At 36.0% G+C, this 18,926-nt stretch overlaps 2 protein-coding genes and 1 long non-coding RNA gene across 12 annotated transcripts; 2 read left to right on the plus strand and 1 right to left on the minus strand.

Moving 5' to 3' along the window:
• The first annotated feature begins 462 nt into the window (after nt 1–462).
• LOC110839488 (uncharacterized) lies at nt 463–6,894 on the plus strand. 7 transcript variants are annotated; one of them, XM_087354619.1, is made up of 5 exons: nt 463–615; nt 2,010–2,156; nt 2,947–3,099; nt 3,376–3,468; nt 4,261–6,894. In XM_087354619.1, the coding sequence occupies exons 2-5, from the start codon at nt 2,022–2,024 to the stop codon at nt 6,622–6,624; spliced, it is 2,745 nt and encodes a 914-aa protein (XP_087210745.1). In that variant the 5' UTR covers nt 463–615; nt 2,010–2,021; the 3' UTR covers nt 6,625–6,894. The 7 variants fall into 7 exon arrangements, with proteins under 7 accessions (XP_087210745.1, XP_087210742.1, XP_087210744.1 ...); XM_087354616.1 differs by lacking the exon at nt 463–615 and adding an exon at nt 858–1,054; XM_087354618.1 differs by lacking the exon at nt 463–615 and adding an exon at nt 858–1,054 and having other exon boundaries at nt 2,014–2,156.
• A 479-nt stretch (nt 6,895–7,373) lies between these two features.
• LOC110839489 (dnaJ homolog subfamily C member 2) lies at nt 7,374–17,951 on the plus strand. 4 transcript variants are annotated; one of them, XM_022083710.2, is made up of 12 exons: nt 8,626–8,706; nt 8,820–8,898; nt 9,557–9,744; nt 9,825–9,900; nt 10,335–10,543; nt 11,663–11,841; nt 12,430–12,643; nt 13,371–13,609; nt 14,288–14,530; nt 15,304–15,521; nt 16,240–16,406; nt 16,598–17,951. In XM_022083710.2, the coding sequence occupies exons 2-12, from the start codon at nt 8,871–8,873 to the stop codon at nt 16,664–16,666; spliced, it is 1,830 nt and encodes a 609-aa protein (XP_021939402.1). In that variant the 5' UTR covers nt 8,626–8,706; nt 8,820–8,870; the 3' UTR covers nt 16,667–17,951. The 4 variants fall into 4 exon arrangements, with proteins under 4 accessions (XP_021939401.1, XP_021939402.1, XP_021939403.1 ...); XM_022083709.2 differs by lacking the exons at nt 8,626–8,706; nt 8,820–8,898 and adding an exon at nt 7,374–8,374; XM_022083711.2 differs by lacking the exon at nt 8,820–8,898 and having other exon boundaries at nt 8,670–8,706.
• LOC110839490 (uncharacterized) lies at nt 11,971–18,430 on the minus strand. Its single transcript, XR_015536726.1, has 2 exons — nt 18,353–18,430; nt 11,971–14,511 (listed from the first exon to the last, which is right to left on the minus strand). It is a non-coding gene; the product is annotated as an uncharacterized LOC110839490 (long non-coding RNA).
• Between the last annotated feature and the right edge of the window lie 496 nt (nt 18,431–18,926).

Below are 18,926 nucleotides of genomic sequence, written 5' to 3' on the forward strand. Positions count from 1 at the left end.
GCTTTGTTACATACTCAGTTTCTTTAAGCATAGGGGCCAGCCTAGCCACCTTATGTCTTCTAAACATGGGGCCTTTGTTTCCTGGCATTATTTTTGGAAATGAATATCCAATTTCATTTATTTTTCAGTCTTAAGGCAGATATGGCCCACTGGCCTCCAGATAGATCATGCTGGTGTAACATGCTGATATTCTTCAGGAGCATAGGTAAAAAGAAATTCTACATTGATACAAGAAGAAATTTTGGTTATGTTATATTCATGTCTTCTTTTTGCAGTCATGTCAATGAATGCCATTGATTCCTTGAATGGATCATTTGTGTTTCCATTAAATTTCACAATATAATATCCTTTATAGTGCACGTGGGATGCGCAGTGGTCGCGCGGTCTGAGGTGTGGGCCTTGTGCCGCTTGGTCACTGGGACCGTGGGTTCGAATCTCACTCAAGCCATGGATGTTTTTCCATGTTGTGCTGTCCTGTGTATAGGTAGAGGCCTTGCGACGGGCTGATCCCTCGTTCAAGGAGTTCTACCGAATGTCTATAGATCAAACCAACGAAAAGTTGGGACCCGCAGTGCTCAGGCACTTGAAGAACGGATCGTTCCCAGTATAGTGCACGTAATTATTGATACATACTATTATATCTGTAATTTTATTCACAAGAAGTAACGATATCCACCAGATCAGCGGTAAAGTTTTAGACCTACATATTGCCATCGTTATGAGATTAGAATAGAAGGAAGTGTGAAACGGAAATCAATTCTCTTCTATTTAACCTAAATGGCTCGTTGGTAACATTTATTCAATTGCGTGGTCATAAAATTATGGTTAGTAAGCCACACATGTAATACCAACCCACAGATGACTGGGTTGGTATTACATACGCAAGACCTAACTTCACGTGGTTACAGGATGTGTCATGGATGGTGTTGTTTCTTGTTTTTGTTGACTTTTGGTTTCTGTTTTAGATTGTGAAAGACAGCATATCTGCCAAAAAATTGATTTAAATTTATTCAGGTCTGTCAGCAGTTATTCCACGTGAATTTTAACACCTAATGTATGTACTAAACATTGATTTCAGCATGTATTGAAAAGTGTGGTTAAGATGCGTAAACAACTTCAGTAACGTTTGTAATTTAATTGCTTTTAAGTGAGATTTGAGGTTCTTATGGCGGCGAAGATACCGATGTTATTCGTCAGGGTTGTAACGCCATGTAAAGAAACGTATTATCATCTTCAGCGCTGAAGATGGAGACAGTATGTTTCTCTGAAAGGTTGTGTCTACAAACAAGTCCACGCGGCATTACAACCCAGAATACAAACAGCAGTAACTGTGATTAAATTTGTGGGCCATTAGAAGAAAATAATTATGCTGCTGGGAGATACATTCTACAACTTCATTGCCTTCGTAATTTATTAGTTTATAAGAAGTCATTACAATGGGATTTCTTTGTTATGTCTTCAATAAAAGTTGTGAGCGGTATTGTATTTAATGATCAAATCATCTTGGATGAACTATGATCAATACTTTTATTAATAACGGATGCTGGATGATTACACAAACCTTTTTTCTGTCTATTCTAGTTTTGTTGCTGAATAATGAATTCCAGTTTTACATAAGCATGTGGCAAAGTGGATTTGTTTGTACATTGCACCTTTATACATATTTAAGAGTAAACTATTCCAGATGTGAATGAAAGGGAGTTCATTGAATGTGGAATGGTATTTTAAGTGAAATCTACCATTATAGACATTTATTTTTAGATCATCTGGGAACTCAGAATAAAATATGAGGATTTTGTTGAACACAAATTAGATATCACTGCATTAGAATAATTGTATGTGGCTTTACCAGAGGGCATCTTTGAAAAGTTTTATAACTGCACTTGGTAATCATTTTGATCTGTAAGTCTTTCATCTCATTAGGCTGCCAGACTGGACATAATGAGAAGATTACATACTGTACCATTCTTTGATTTGTAATGAGAGTTTAAAATGTTGTATATCTTCAGTTAGTATACAGGATGAATGAAACCATGACCTTGAACTTCAGCAAAATATGCCGCTTTTGCTTGAGTGATTATAAGACACTTCTGCCTCTCTTTAATACTGCAGAGAAAGTACAAGAAAAAATCCACAGTATATCACCTACAATAGAGGTAAGTGTAGAGGTTAGGGAAGTGTAAGGTACACATAAGGAATTTTCAGTAAAAACTAGTAACCATGTAATAGTCCCTTCTTTCCAATCACTCATGTGACCCTTGAGTAAAGGTCACCCTGGTTGCTAGGCTGCTCCTCATGCCAGTTGCACAGAAGTTTTGCAGCTGTGAACATAGTGTATTCATGAGCAGTACATGTGTTCGTTCTTGAACATTACTTAACGTTAAAATCATTTTCTGCTGTTTGGGAACCATTTAGCAATGCATATACATACAAGGAGGTTCCAAATAAGAAAACTCATGAACTAGTAAAAAAATGTTAGGTACACGGGTAGTGTTTGTCCGCAACAACTGTTTATCAAGTGAAAAAACAGCTGAAATTACGGCCATACTAATTTCAAGTGCGTCAGCTGCAGCAGTGGGATACGTCTGCAAGAATTTAATATTGTCATTGGTTTCATCTTTTTGTGCATTAATGGGTTTATGTATGGTAGTCAGTCCTGCGGTTTAAATGAAACATTCTCTATATTGAAATTACAATAAAACACTGCCATTTTAACCTTTGCATGATACAAAGTAATACTGGTTGCAGCAAATATAGTAGTGCCAATTTCAAGGGTCTAGATATGGTTAAAGTAAAAGTTATGCTCCTCACACGACCTTGAAGGATCGTCTCTTGTGAGCTATCAACATTTGCTTTTCAGTATATTCACAACTGATCCGTGTGTAGATGGCAAGGTATTAGCTACCTCAAAGCTTAACATGTCATTATAAAACGATGTGTATGCAGGTTTTTGCTGGAGATGGTCTGCCAGCCCAGGTATGCAAGGAATGTATCACTCAGGTCAACAAATCTTACAAATTTAAGCTGCAGTGCGAGAGGTCAAATGCTACCTTGCGACAATACCTAAACAACCAACAGCCACATGAGCCATCAGTTCAGGTAATTTATTCATATTTTTAGGAAGTAACTTTGTAACCCAATGTGAATACTATTTGTGGTTGATGGTGCGATGCAGTTGAATGAAGATGTTTGAAGAGATCAGTTTATCTCAAATTAACTCTGGTTAAAATTTTTTTTGAAGTATATTTTCCGTATTTTAGCAACAAAGAATTCAGCCAGTTTTTTATGTATTAGCCCAAAAGTAAAGGAGTGACAAACATATATATATATGCAGATATTTGTATGACAGAGTAGTCTGTGTACTTCTATTTTCAGATTGTTTTGAAAGAAGAACCCTCATTGTGTAATGATGACACAGAGTTAAGTAGTGAATTGTTTCTATCATTTGGCAGCAATAACCAAGAAAATGTAAGTATAGAAATTAGTAAGGATCACTTGTTTTTTTTTAACTGTATGTATATTTACAAATATGTCATTACATAGATTAGTAGAACAGGTTTTAAGTGTGTTTTAATATTGTAGTGACTTAAGAAATAATCTTGGCCATAAAATATTTTATCAGATGGTACAGACTACCATATTAGGTGATAATCAGATTGGATTGGTGATGTCTTACAGAATTTAATTGAAGCTGTAAAATATGTTTGTTAAAAATTAAGTGAAATATGTATTAACTCTCTTATAATTTTCCAACATGCAGTATAACCTCATTAATTCAGATCCTGCATAAATTGGATTGCCTTCTTTTTTATGTATGTATTTTATTTGTTTGGATTTTATTTTTTTCCCAAATGAGAATTTAATGATATAATTTCCCATTTTTCCCCCCTTCATCATATTCATGTTCTAATACCATCTGAGTTGAAAATATTTACATATAATTATATTTTGGATACAGAGGCTAAGAGAAGAATATTTTGTTCTTTTCAGTTGTTCACCCTGTTGTCATTTACTATACTGACTGCCCATCTGCATATACTTACCATATTTTATGAAACTAGTTCAAATTTTTATCCATGCTGTATTCAAAAAATAGATCATCTTCCAATGAAAACGTGACCTATAATTTTTTTTTTAAATTTTGGGCACAGTACAAATTCATTACATCTGTTTTCACAAACCACTGATGTTCATACGACTCTTTCTTCGATCTGTGCTGTTTGTTCTTAGTGCGTATATATTGTTACTCTGTATCAGCAGATTACACTGTATGTGTGTTCCCAGCCCCTTGGCAGTGAAACAGAGGATGTGGCAGAAGCTAATGATTCATCAGACTCAAGAGATGCAAACTTTAAAGATGGTTCTTTGAGCCATCATGAAGAAGCAGTAGATCCAGCCCAAGAAGCAAATACTGGTTCTGTGTGCACAACTGAAGCATGCGAGAAATCGTTAGGTCAGAAATCATCACAAGACTTGAAATACGAAGACATTAGTGTGCCATATCTACACATGATCGGAAGAAGTGCTTTGTCATCAGGTATTTCTGTATTCAATCTGAACCATGAAGACATTAGCGTCCCTGATCAAGGTATTGACAAGGCCAGAGGTGGCACACCGTCACTGGCCAGTTCTCTACAGGACATGAAGCCTGAAGATATTGGTGAACCAGATCTGTGTATTACTGAAGGCAGAAGCACTCCACAACTAAGCTCTTCCCTTGGAGTGGATGGTGATGATGGGATGGAACAGCACGCGTGTCATGTATGCAGTAAGTCGTTTAGCACCGAGGAAGACATGAAAGAGCATTTTGCAGTTCACCCAGATGAAAATCCATACTATTGCTTTGTGTGTGGCTGTTCATTTAAGTACAAATCAAGCCTTACAAATCATACAGCATTACATTCCCAAGACTCAGTGTCATGTACGGAATGCGGAAAATTATTCCATTCTAAGTCAAATCTCATCCAACACCTTGCCTCCCACTCTGAAGCCAGGCCACACCTGTGTTCTCTCTGCGGTAAATCCTTCAAATATAAATCAAATCTCATACAACACACAGCTTTACATGCTAGAGACTTGCCAGTACAATGCAATGTCTGTGACAAGCAGTTTGATTCCAAGACTGATCTCATGATTCACATAATTTCTCACTTAGAAGAAATGCCACACCAATGTCCGGAGTGTGGCAAATGCTTCAATGATGAATCTCAGCTCTCTGAGCATCAGGCTTTTCATGCAGACACAAAACAACACTGCTGCTCTGTGTGCGGTAAGTCTTTCAAAACAAAGTATAACCTGACTGTCCACCAAGCCCTGCACACAAAGGATAGGTCACATCTTTGTACCGTGTGTGGCAAGGCTTTCAAGTACAAATCTAACCTCTTGGAGCACAGTGCTTTACATGCAAAAGACAAACATTTCCTTTGTACCAAGTGTGGAAAAGCATTTGGTGGCAAATCCAAATACACTAGCCATCTCGCCACGCATTCGGAAGACAGGCCCTATCAGTGCTCGATATGTGGCAAGTGTTTCAAGCATAAATCAAACCTCTGTAATCATAAAGTATTGCATGTGGAGAATGGGCCCCATCTGTGTAATGTATGTGGTAAATCTTTTAGCTGTAAGTCAAAATTCACTAGCCACGTTGCTTCCCATTCTGAAGAGAGGCCGCATCAATGCCCTGTGTGTGGGAAAAGTTTCAAATACAAGTCCAATCTTTGTAACCATAAAGCACTGCATGTGGAAAATGGCCCCCACTCATGTACCGTATGCAGTAAATCCTTTGGCACGAAATCAAATCTTGTCAAACACATTGCGATACATTCTGAGGAGAGACCATTTCAGTGCTCCGTATGTGGTAAAGGTTTTAAATATATGTCTAATCTTTGTAATCACAAATCTTTACATGTAGAGAATGGTCCCCATCTATGCACAGTATGTGGTAAATCTTTCAGTTGCAAATCAAATCTAATGAAACATGTGGCAGTGCATTCAGAAGCAAGGCCATACCAGTGTCCAGTGTGCGGTAAGGGATTCAAATACATGTCTAATCTATGCAATCACAAAACATTACACACACAGAAAAGCCCATATCTGTGTGCAGTATGTGGGAAATCATTTAGTAGTAAATCCAATCTGATGACTCACTCTGCCTCTCATTCAGATGATAGGTGCCATCAGTGTTCAATATGTGGAAAGTCATTCAAATTTAAATCCAGTCTTACATCACACCAAGCTTTGCATTCACAAGAGAAGCCCCACCATTGCAGCGTGTGTGGTAAAGCTTTCAAATGCAGAAGCACTTTCATTAACCATATGAGAATGCATACTGGAGACCGGCCACACCAATGCCCTGTCTGTGGCAAGCAGTTTACAACATTGGGTAATCTTATAGTGCACAGGAGAACACACAGTGGAGAGAAACCATACAGATGTGAGACATGCTTGAAAGCATTTAGCGACAAAGGTAACCTCACGGCACATCAGGCTGTTCACTCGGGGGAGAAACCACACATCTGTCCTACATGTTCCCAGTCTTTTAAATATCCTAGCAGTTTGAAACGGCATATTAGGAAACGTCATGCAGGTGAAGGACTGCCTCTTCCCAAAGTGAACTTGTATTAAAATGTAAGCATAATAATTTGTGTAAATCATGCTGTTTGTAATCAGTCACATGATTTGGGATAAAGAACTGAATTTAAATACTCTTATAAGACAGCATTTAATTTACAGTTAATAGTAAGTACAAACAGAGAGCAGGAAATGTGATCTGACTAAACATATTTTATTATTAGTGATGTAATACATAAAAACTCATGTGGAATGAAAAAAATAGCTAAATGCAGTCGGAAGGTGATAGTGTCTGTTGACAATAAATCAAAAGGCATATTCTAATTCCTTTTTTAAACACCAAAACCATAATATCTCCTGAAGAGTCACCCTCTCCATCTGTCTATATCTTCCCATTCTTTTCTCTCTTCCCCGTCCTCGACATATTTCATAACTAGGACATTTTCCTTTTATTTTCATGTTCAGCCTAATTATAGAACTGTATAGAATAAACATTAAATCTAATACTCATTAGTGATAGAGCCGGGATAGCTCAGTCAGTATAGTGACTAGCTACGGGCTGGACGACCGGGGTTCGATCCCCGATGGGGGCAGGATTTTTCCTCTAGCCTCTGCGTCCAGACCGGCTCTGGGGCCCACCCAGCCTCCTCTACAATGGGTACCGGGGTCCTTTCCCGGGGGTAAAGCCGGCCGGGGCGTGATGCTGACCACTCACCCCCATCTAGTGCCGAGGTCAAGGAAGAGAGGAGCTATACCTCCTCTCACCCCAAACGCCTACATGGCGTATAGTGGGACAAACTTTACTTTTTACTTTACTCATTAGTGATATTTATCTTGAATATATCTAAAATTGTTTAATGTTAAATATAAATAAGACTATTTGAGTAGAAATGTGTACAGTGTTAAATACAGCCATTAGCAGTATGCAAAATATCTGGTAATTATTTTATTGATAATTACTGAAGATTTGTCTTTTTCTTGTATAGAATAAAAGAATCATGCTAACAGCAAAACCTGGAGCGTAGATTTTGCTCTGAGCCTGACCAGTAATAAAAAACATGTATTTAAGATATCATAATGGTGTAACTAATCCTTGATATTTGAAATGTGGGGTCAGTAGTATTGTTTTGTGTGCTGCATCTGAAAACATTCTGCAGTGAACTGACAACATATTGTTTTTGTCTTCAAATACTCATATCATAGAGAATGATTTACTTTGGAGTGGGTACATTTGCACATTTACATGATCAGTCTGATAACAATCCTTGGCTACAATGCCTAAGTACTCTCTCCTTGTCTCGTTTATAATGAATCTGCAGAACTGGGTGGTCTGGAGATAAGGTGTTCCAGAGATCTTAGGTTTGAGACCAGCTAGTATTTTTCCATTTCAGACAATGGAAATGTTCAGAATTATGATTAAAAGCAAGATGGAAATAATAGGTGGCAAAATAGCACCAAATTCTCCTTTTTCACATAAATTTCATATAGAAATGAGAGGATGTCACACAATGGAAACAAAATTTTTAGTGTGGTAATAAATGCTGTGTCAGTGTCCTTGTGTACTGTTCTTTCAGAACATACCTCAAATATGTTCCCAAGCAACTTTGGTTTCTGCAATATCGTAATTTATTTGTGGTTCATTTAAGAACATAGACAGAATTTCAAAGTATATTGTGGCGGACGACAGGATCATTAACAAGAGCAAAGTTTGCTAATCAGCTTTTTGGTTGGTTGGCGCCTTCCTCAAGACAACCCTGACGATGGAATATGGTCCTACGAAACGGCATTAACTTATCATTTAAAAGTAAGTTCAGAACCAATAATGTATCGCCGTGAAAGCTTACAATTTTAAATGTTACACTTATTGTTGGTTAGTCCATTTAGCTTCCGCATTTCAGCGTCACTAGGGGACTATTCAGTTCGTGATTATTTTACTTTATGGTTGAATTTGTTTCTTCTTACTTTTAAGAAATCTTTCTGCTAAAAATCTTAACGAAATGTATATTAAAGTTCTTATATTTTATGTATAAAAATGCTTATGAATGGATGCTTGATACGTTGGTAGACATGTAAAAAGTGCGCGTTGCGATCGTCAGTTTGAAATACTCTGGAGTATGTATGGTATTTACCGTACAGGTAATGTGAGGTTGATAACAGGGGCTGCTAATTGTAGTACATTTCGTGTTAAGTTGTAAGAGACAAAACTTGACTTCTATTATTATGTTCTGATGGTATGTTCTAACCTGCAGGTTGAATAAACATTCTTACAGGAAGACTTCCGTGTGTTAAATAAGAAGCACATGGATCACCATACTACTCAGATTAGTGGTTAGTTTGTTTTAATAGAGGAAGTTGTGTAATATATTATTAGTATAAATAAGACTGTTGTAATATATAGTGATTTCGTTAATATTCAGAGTATGTAGTTTTGTTTCTTAACGTTATTTCTTTAATGTTTTGCCTGGATGGATTGTAAACACATGGAAGAGTAAATGTTCAAGTAACCTGCCCCAGGACTGATCAACATATCATATATGAAGAAGTGGTAACCTAAGGCCAGCTGGAAGGGTGAAATTACTGCTGTGCTTAAGCTGTGTTGCATCAAGGCTAGAATATGGTTTGAGGGGAAAGTTTATGTTCTCAGACAGTGGCACTTACAATGAAATCTCTTTAAAGTACTCCAGTACATCCACTTGTACTAACTTGAGTTAATAATGCAGAACAAATCAAAATACAGTGTGAAGAATTCCATAAACAGATTCATGCCAGCATTCCAGAAGTAGACTTATGTCCAGAATAACCTTACAATTTTTTTTCAGTAATAGCAATTTCAGATTGTGTGTATCTTCTGAGTTGTAGTGCTATGTAATCTGGTATATTACCAGATATCCGAATAGTAATTTAATTCATATCTGTGAATGTGATGGTTATAGAAATAAATATTGTATTGTTCATGTTATGAGCATTCTTTGACTTTTATTTGCAGCATTAACTAGAAGATTGGTAGAATGTGTTGGACCAGTCTTCTTGAGTTTCTGGCAGGTTGAGCCTGGAATTTCAGATGATGCGTTAACACTTCAAGAAGAAGAGGAATCAGAAGATGAGTTGACCTCTACTTTTGTTGATCCAGATGATGTGAATTTTCTTAGAAGCCTTGATCCTAAAGAGTGGAAGGTAATTTGTTGTTGTGTAACGTACTTCTGCTCTTTAGTTCTTTGAAATCTAATTTTAATAATTTATAATATTGTTTTTAGGAACAAGATCATTATGCTGTTCTTGGTTTAAAGAAATTACGTCATAAAGCTACAGAAGATGATATAAAAAAAGCTTGTAAGTATGTTCAAATTTATGAATTTACTAGTTATAGCAAAGGACTTAATGTGGTGTAGTTCAAATACTTGGGAGCAACAGTAACAAATCAAAACTATATTAAGAAATTAAGAACAAAATTAGTTAGGCTTTGTTACCTGAATATAGAAGCAGATCCATGACTGAAATATAGTGGTTTTATTTTTGGAACATTGAACAATTGGTCAATTTATATTGTGTTATGTATTACATTTTTTGACATTTGCACTTTAAAATGAATGTAACAACATCATTGGGACTTTATTGTGTTGTTATGGCTGGAACAGAAAAGTGTTTCACCCTGAGTTGCACATTGTTTATAAGCTAAAACAGTACAACAGTAATTCGTGTCGCAGATTTTCTGGGAAATCAAGTTTTATAAAATCAGTGGTCATTATTTTCTCTTGACTTCACAGATCGCTTGAAAGTGTTGCGTCACCATCCTGATAAGCGTAAGGCTCAAGGAGAGGAGATTCGTCCTGATGATGACTACTTTACCTGCATTACCAAAGCCTGGGAGATATTGGGTAATCCACGCAATCGCCGTTCATATGATTCTGTTGACAAAGAATTTGATGATTCTATACCAACAGGCAATGAGCATACTCGGAATAATTTCTATGAGGTAGTAACAACATAAAATATATGTTATTGAATTTGTGGCATACTTCAGCACTTCTGCTGTTCAACAGAACTGCCTGTATTTGTTTTATTCTGTGTCTTCAATCATTTTAAGATTTTTACATAAATCAATATTGCTCTTATAATTGACTAAACAAATTCTTAACCAAAACAATATTACATTGAGGATTTAGATTTTGGTCTTTTGGGTTATGACTTAGCACTGAAACTTCAAGCACTAGGAACTGCCATTTTAGGCACTTAAAATAGGCATGTATGTACTCAAGAACATTTGTTAAAAATATGCAGTAATGATGAACGTCTGATTTCCAAGCACTACTTTTATTGTTTTAAAATATGCCGATAGAATTAATATTGGTTATTAATCAGTTAGTGTTACAAGCTAAAAAGATAACTGTTGAAAGTTAAGTTTCCGCCATAGTTTGCAATTTTTCATATATTTTATGATTTTATTTCCCAAAAACAATTTGTAAGCTGAGAGAGCCCTCTCAACATCAACTGATTTAAGTTACGTATTTGAATTTCAGAATGTTCCGACATTCATCTTCTGCAGGAATTTCTGCTTCTTCTTTGTCCAAAGTTTTTGAGAAGTGTCCTGGATTTCATTGTAATAACAGCATTCTACTTTCTCACTTTTTTAGGGGTGTTCTTCAGGTGTTTTTGAAAATTTTCAATGACAGCCTCCGTGCCATGCAGTGGTATTCTGGATGCGTCTAGTTCTGTGATGGCTACTGTAAAAAATGCAGTTTTATTAAATATCTCTTTTACATTAACAGCCTTTACAGTTTCCCTCACAACAGCTACACAAGCTGCATCGTCATTGTCAGGAAATGCCTGAACGGTTTCTTTAATTGTTTCATTATTCTCACTATAATATTTAATTGCCTTAATCTGTGTACACTGTTAAGTTAAGACAGGCTGTTGATGGAGGCAGTAAGGACCTCTGAAACATTGGTAAACATGTACGAGACTACGCAGCGCTATGACCCAGAAGACAGCCATCATTGTAGTTGCTGCCTTGAGAACCTGAAATATGACTTCCTTCGTTCTTTATCTCAGTGTTCAGTGTAATATAATCAGCAAAATATTGTTTCTTGTTTAGGTGTTTGGGAAAGCATTTGACTTGAACTCACGCTGGTCTGAGAAGATGCCAGTACCAAAATTAGGAAATGAGTCAACATCAAGAGAAAATGTTGAACGGTTTTATTCCTTTTGGTATAACTTCGAATCATGGCGTGAATATTCATACCTGGACGAGGAAGAGAAAGAACAAGGGCAAGGGTATGTCGAATGTTCTGATGCAGAAACGTCGCCCGCGCTTCCAGTCTTGTCATATCTTGCGTTACTCTACGTAACGTTACATGTGATTCTCGCGCACACAAAGGGCGAAGTTAATTATGGACTCGTGGATCCTCTCAGTTTTCTTTATTTTATGTACCATTCATTTTATAAACTTTTGTTATAAAATGATAAAATGTCTGATTTCAGTCACTAAATCTTCATTATACACTATTGCAAGTAACATTATGTTATCAGTGATTAATGCATGGAAATGGTTTGTTTATAAATCTCACACGTATGGTGCACAAACACATATAGACACATGTATGTGTGTTTGTCTGTCTGTCTGTCTATGCATTCACTATGTACATATGAATTTTAACATATGACCAATAGTCATGAAGACCACGTCTTGTTTATTGCATGCTTCAATGCTTAATTTTATTTCTAAGCACATTAACAAGGTCCTCCCATGTGATTTTCTGCATAAACTGCGACTGCACAGTGACTTTTTGAATGCATTGTACTTATGAAGCATTTTCTTTTGACTTCTGTACGCCATAATATGTAATATCACTGCTCTTTCAGACGTGAGGAACGTAAGTGGATAGAGAAACAAAATAAAGCAGCTCGTGCTAAACGGAAGAAAGAAGAGATGGCGAGGATTAGAAGTCTTGTTGACATAGCTTACAGTTTGGATCCTCGTATTCAAAAATTCAAGCAGGAAGATAAAGATCGCAAATTGGCCGTAAAGCAAGCTAAAAAGGACGCCGCAAGAGCTCGTCAGGAGGAAGAAGATCGTGTAAGAAAGCGAGTTAAACATACAAATTCTTAACCTAACACTAATTTCAGTAAGGTATTGTAGATGCGTCATATTGTGATTATTTAAATAGTATTAAAATATATTAAAATTAGCCGTCAATCACAATATAATATAATTAAAAGATTAAAATATCATTTTACGTTCCCTATCGAGTACTCGATTTACATGTGGAACATACACGACATGTTTCGGCTATATATAGCCATCATCAGGTGTTATGTATATAAACTTTTCACTGGATTACTGATTTTTTACTGATTTATTAATGATTTTTATTTTTCTTATGATGTTCTTGTCCTCCACATTGTTTCTTCATTCGCTGCAGTATCACAGGTCACTAATATGTTTGTATTTCGTATTTCGTAGTGATGTCAATGTTTTGTATATGGACCAAGAAGTAATATCGTATCAGGTTTATGAGAGATCGGAGATGTACTGTACTGTATTGGATCGTGGCTGGTTATATACATAACACCTGATGATGGCTATATATAGCCGAAACATGTCGTGTATGTTCCACATGTAAATCGAGTACTCGATAGGGAACGTAAAATGATATTTTAATCTTTTAATTATATTATATTGTGATTGACGGCTAATGTTAATTTCAGTGTAAAATAAGTGATCAATTTTAGTTAGGTATGTGGAAATAATTTATTTCTTATCTTAAAGATACCATTTTGAAAACCTTTCTTTATTATGTTAGAGAGCACATGCTGCTGAAGAAGAGATGAGGAAACAGAAGGAAGAAGCAGAAGCAGAACAGAAGGCAAAACAGGATGCTATCAAAGCGGAACGCGAAGCTCAGAAACGCGCTCTCAAAAAGGAGCGTGCGTCGCTTCGGAAACTGGCCAAAGGAAATGACTATTATTCGGTTGATCCTTCTGAAATGGTCCACCACATGGCTAGTCTTGAAAAGATCTGCGAATGCCTGAGAGTAGATGAGTAAGTTGCAATACGATTGTAAAGTTTTCATTCTTATTCCATAATATACTTAACCTCTAAGCTCTAGGGGTTATTTAAATCAGTTTAAATTCTCTGAACGTGGAGGAGATTATAAATTCACTAAAAGTACTTGGACTGAAATGATTGTATATTTTGCAGCTTTAATTGTATTTCTTTTAAACTTTGTTAGTATTGTAATATTAGCAGAATGTGAGCATACAATTTACATTACCGTAGTGATACAGCTTGGCGCAATAGTCCTCAAAACTGATAGACATTCACATTTTCATGAAAACTCTAAGCACAATATAAATTTGAGTCGAACCGCCCATGAAGAAATTTATGACCGATGTCTTGCTTCCCTTCCCTTTCAACGACAGTGTTTCCTGTGATTTTGTGAATTGTTCCGTTGTATAATGATTCATCCTGGTTACTGTATCTGCCACAGAAAATAAGGATTACTGACAAGATAATAATAGTTTAGTTTTGTAAGATACATAACTTTAGAAATAGAAGTGGAGATAAATTATGTACCAGTGTCTTGTGACAAACCAGCCAATCATATCCTTTGTTACTGTGTACTCGAAGAGAAATTTTGTAGATCTCATAAAACGGAGTTATCATTTCTACATTCAGTTCACTTTTCTTGAGACAATCAAAATTTCTTTTTTGCCCCAGGCTGGAAGAACTAGTTACGAAATTGACGCTCGATGGTCGGGAAGCTTTCCTTCAAGCAATGGAGGAAACAGAACGTCGCATTGAGCGAGAGCGGCAAGAACTGATGGAATCTGCCACTCGTTCCTGTGGAGGTGGCTCAGGAACTACAGGTAGAAGTAAGAAGGGCTCAACTCCATGGACACACGAACAGTTGCAGTTGCTGATCAAGGCTGTTAACGTGTTCCCTGCAGGAACAAACCAGAGGTATGTACACTTCCCAGGCAACAAAGTTATAAAACATCTACATTCTTTAATGTGTGTAATTGTCAAAGATATTACAGGATTAGAGGATTTTTTATAAACAGTGTATGCTGTGTATTAATCAGCAAAGAATCGGTTGCTGGTATACAGCCTTTGTAAAAACATTGTAATAAAGTAAAGTTATATTAAAAATGAAGGTATGGAATAAGGCACAGAGTGAAGGAAGTCTCCTTTTTATGCAGGATTTGAGGTTTTCACGGCAGTGAGTTTGAAGATGGCTGTCTTCTGGGTTGTCCATGTCGTGTAGTCTGGTAGAAGTTTACTGGCGTTTCAGAGGTCCTTGCTGCCTCCGTCATCAGGGCAATGAGTAAGCTGCATGTGAGGAATCGGTTTGTTTAAGACATGGGATCAATGCCTCCACTGATTCCTCACATGTGGCCCTCAAATTTTGGCTAACTTCTACCAGACTACATGGCACAACCCAGAAAACAGCTATCTTCAGAAACAGACTTGATTCAAATGGTGTGATTAAACATTTACATAAACAGCATTTAATATATTACACAGTACTGGCGTAGAAGTTCCATTTTGTGTAATAATATTCTACATTAAAAGAAATGGAGAAAGATTTTATGACATTTGTTCTCTTTACGTTACGAGTTTGCTGTAAGGTTACTTTGTAAATGACTGTAATATTATTTAACCAGTTTTGTTGAAACGAGTGTTAACATTTATTTTGTTGATTAGTTATGCATTCAAATTAACATTTATTATAGGTGGGAAGTGGTCGCCAATTTTATAAATCAACACACCGTTGGTGACTTTGTGCCACGGACTCCAAAAGAAGTGCTCGCCAAGGCTAAAGATCTTCAAAGCTGTGACTATTCTAGAAACATCCTTAAAGTTGCTGCCAACCAAAAAGCATATGATAACTTTGAGAAAGATCAAAAAGTTTCTGTAGAAGTTTCTGCAACTACATCTCAGAGGTTTGATAGTAAGTATAATTAGAACAGGGTTTTGACCCCTGATGCCGCCATGTGTATGAAAATAAATAAATGTTATCAAGGTGGGTTTTAAACCCCCTGTGCGTTGGTTACGTGACTGATAACTGGCAAGTTTCAGGCACTGGTCCAGGACTGCTCAAGTGGTGGTGGGAAGTAAATGAAAGCGTATTTGTTATATTTAAATTGCCAACCTTAATTCCAGCCTTGTACATTTCAGTTAGATATTTGCCTCTTTAAAATTAATGCTAAAAATCACAAGTCTGTTAACTACAAAATAATTGCTTTTTAAACAAAATTTTGAAGTTTTATTTATAATATCTAGAGCGTACCACATTTCACATGCGTAGCCGTAGGGGTTTATCACTTCCTTCCAAAGAATCGAAGAACAAATGTCTTTGCATGGCTACCATTTTCTATTTTGTGTTTAGAAGACTCGAATAAATGATACAAAATTTTCAAAGATTTGCTCACAAAACTTTAACACCTGATATTTCTTCAAACTCGCAGTTTGCGTGAACACCTATTGATAATGAAAGCAGGGTTTAGTACATGTGTTTGTGTTTCACGAGCTCTGGTTAATGTGTAGAGAAGTTATTAACGCAGGATGCACATAATATTCATATCCTATGCTCTTTGAGAATCTTCTTCCAAAAATGGCCATAAATCCAAAAGTACATTATTCAGGTAACGACAATGTCGTCATTTTAGGTCCAGCTGATCAGCAGGGAATAAAAATAACTCCTTGGACTGCAATTGAACAGCAACTTTTAGAGCAGGCTTTGAAAACTTATCCTGCCTCAACATCTGAACGGTGGGACAGGATCGCTGAATGTCTTCCCACACGCTCCAAGAAAGATTGTATGAGAAGATACAAGGTACATAATATCACAAATAATTCAATTGGTCAAGAGTTTATTCTCCAGAATGAAATTAAGGCGGGGTACATAGATTTAAGATTTTCACTGTTAAAATGAGTGAAAAACAGTTAATTTTAGTTATGAAATCTGCTGTGTGTGTGTGGGAAGAACCTTGAATAATAATTTTTTTTACTTATTTTTCTTTACAGGAATTAGTGGAAATGGTAAAAGCAAAAAAGGCTGCTCAAGCTGCCATTGCTCCAAGCAAGTCAAAATAGCACAAGTTTGTTCCTATTCTATGTATGAATGAAATTAATGAACTGTTTATTCAGAAGAATCTTTTGTGTCTCTTACTTTTACTGTATTTTATTCTCTTTTGGTTTTTGAATAGTGGGGGAAGAAATGAACAGTACAGTCACATATCATAGAACAGCGTAGCATTTTATAAGTCGAGCAAAGGTTGCCATATTTAGTAAATGGTAACATTTTTTATTGGTGTTGGCATTATAGTTTTGGAGAAGTATTATCTTTGAACTGAAGACAATTTTACCGACTTCGTCTGATGTAAACTGAAGATAAACCGGAGCTTTGTGTATGCAAGGGCCGAAAGTGAATGAAGATTCACTTCACATTTAATTGGCTTTCTTCTCGTTTAGTAATAAATATTCCAGCAGCTTATGATTAATACTGAAATATTTTTAAGGTAATGCACATTTTTAGGCCCTGCTTCCAGTAGCCATATTCGAAAATGAAACATTCACGTTTATGATTTAGGAACCCCTATTTTGCCACATTATTTCTATCCATTTTACACTGCTACTTCAGTCAGGAAGTTTACTTGTGATGTGTGTTCGTAGTTCATTTTTGCTAATGGAGATATACAGGGTGGGAGGGAAAAAAGTAGGCATTGAGAAATGGTTAAAACCTCTATATTTCCAATGCATAGCAATTATTTAATGACTACTTACTTCCCACCCACCTTGTATATCTCATTACAGCAATTAGTCATTATTTTGATGTAAGATATGTTTTATAGGATTTGAGGTTTTCATGGCAGTGAGTTCAAAGATGGCCATCTTCTGAGTTGTTGTGCCACATAGACTGGTAGAAGTTTTCCAATGTTTCAGAGGTCCTTGCTGCCTCTACCTTTGAAATGGAGGTAAATTTCTATCAGACTACGTGGCAAAGCGACCCAGAAGACGGCCATCGTACAATGTTTTATTATTTTCCTTGACATGTGCTTAACATAGCTCACATGGAATAATTTTATTGAAGTTAAAAGTGGCCTATTCAATCTTTTCAATTTCCTATCCTGTGAATGCAATTTAAATAGAAGTGAAAAGATGGATTGCTGACACTAATAGCATAATAAGATACTAATCATATGTTGCTACCAGATTATATGACATAGCATATCCTGATTTATAGTCCTTTGGTGTCTGTATTAAACACTAATCACTCCTGAGTTTGAATACAGCCAACAAAGCTTTATTTATAAAAAGGGACTTTTGTAATTTGGTACACTTAGAATATAACGCGAATAAATCACATTTAACCAGTAAAGATCTACGCAGAATAAGTTTTATGACTTCAAGGCGACTGTATTATCCTTTCTTTTCTCATTGTATTGCCTAATTGGTAATTGAATGATTATGAAGTGTCTCATAAATACTGTTTGATTTTTCTACAATGCAATACAACTGGTCCACTTGTATGCTTATTTTACAGTCTAGATAAAAGGCATGTCCAGATAAATAATACTCAGCTCTTTTAGCAGTTCATGAAGAGATTTTAGGATTTACAAACTTTACCTGCATGCCACAATGTAAACTTTGGAATTAAAGCCATAACTTATTTACAAGGGAGGTTTTTTTCAATATCAAATGACTAGTTTTTGATTACACTCTAAGTAAGGTGACCAGATGTAGCCAGTTTAAATAAAAAGTAAAAATCTGTTCAGATACCTCAATTGAAGATAAATGGATACAAAGAAATTATGGCTTTCCATTCTATTTCTTGAAGGAGATAGAAATGATCACCATTTTGAAGGTTCAACTAAAGAGAAAAATTATCACAATTGTAAAGGTTATGTGGAAGATATGGTTAGCAGAGATTTACTGATATCAGAGGATTCCATCAGGTGTTAGATAAGGGAATGGAAACGGGTGTCCTTTTTATTAACAACTCAGATTTGATGAAACCTGCTATTTATTATAGCATAATAAGGTGGTTATTGCACTGCTATCATCTGTGAATATCTTTGATATTTATTCCACAAATGTTCTGTTATGTGCAACCTAATTTGATGGTATGATACATGTTTTGTGCCTTAAAAATGAATATATTTAACATTCCTTGTGCATTATTAAAATAGCTCTTGACTATTTCTTATAGTGGGAAGATCAGATATCGTATGAAACAATTGTAATTAGGAATGAAACTAAATTAGTTACGTGATGTTGTGCAGAGATCGAACACTGCTGTGAAATTATAGAATGTCTCCATTACGATAAATCGCCCTGATGAAAGCAGTGTGCA

The sequence above is a fragment of the Zootermopsis nevadensis genome, unplaced genomic scaffold, assembly GCF_977971745.1.
Source record: "Zootermopsis nevadensis isolate Lab colony 2312 unplaced genomic scaffold, Znev_1.0 Znev_ptg000023l, whole genome shotgun sequence".
NCBI lineage: Eukaryota > Metazoa > Arthropoda > Insecta > Blattodea > Termopsidae > Zootermopsis > Zootermopsis nevadensis.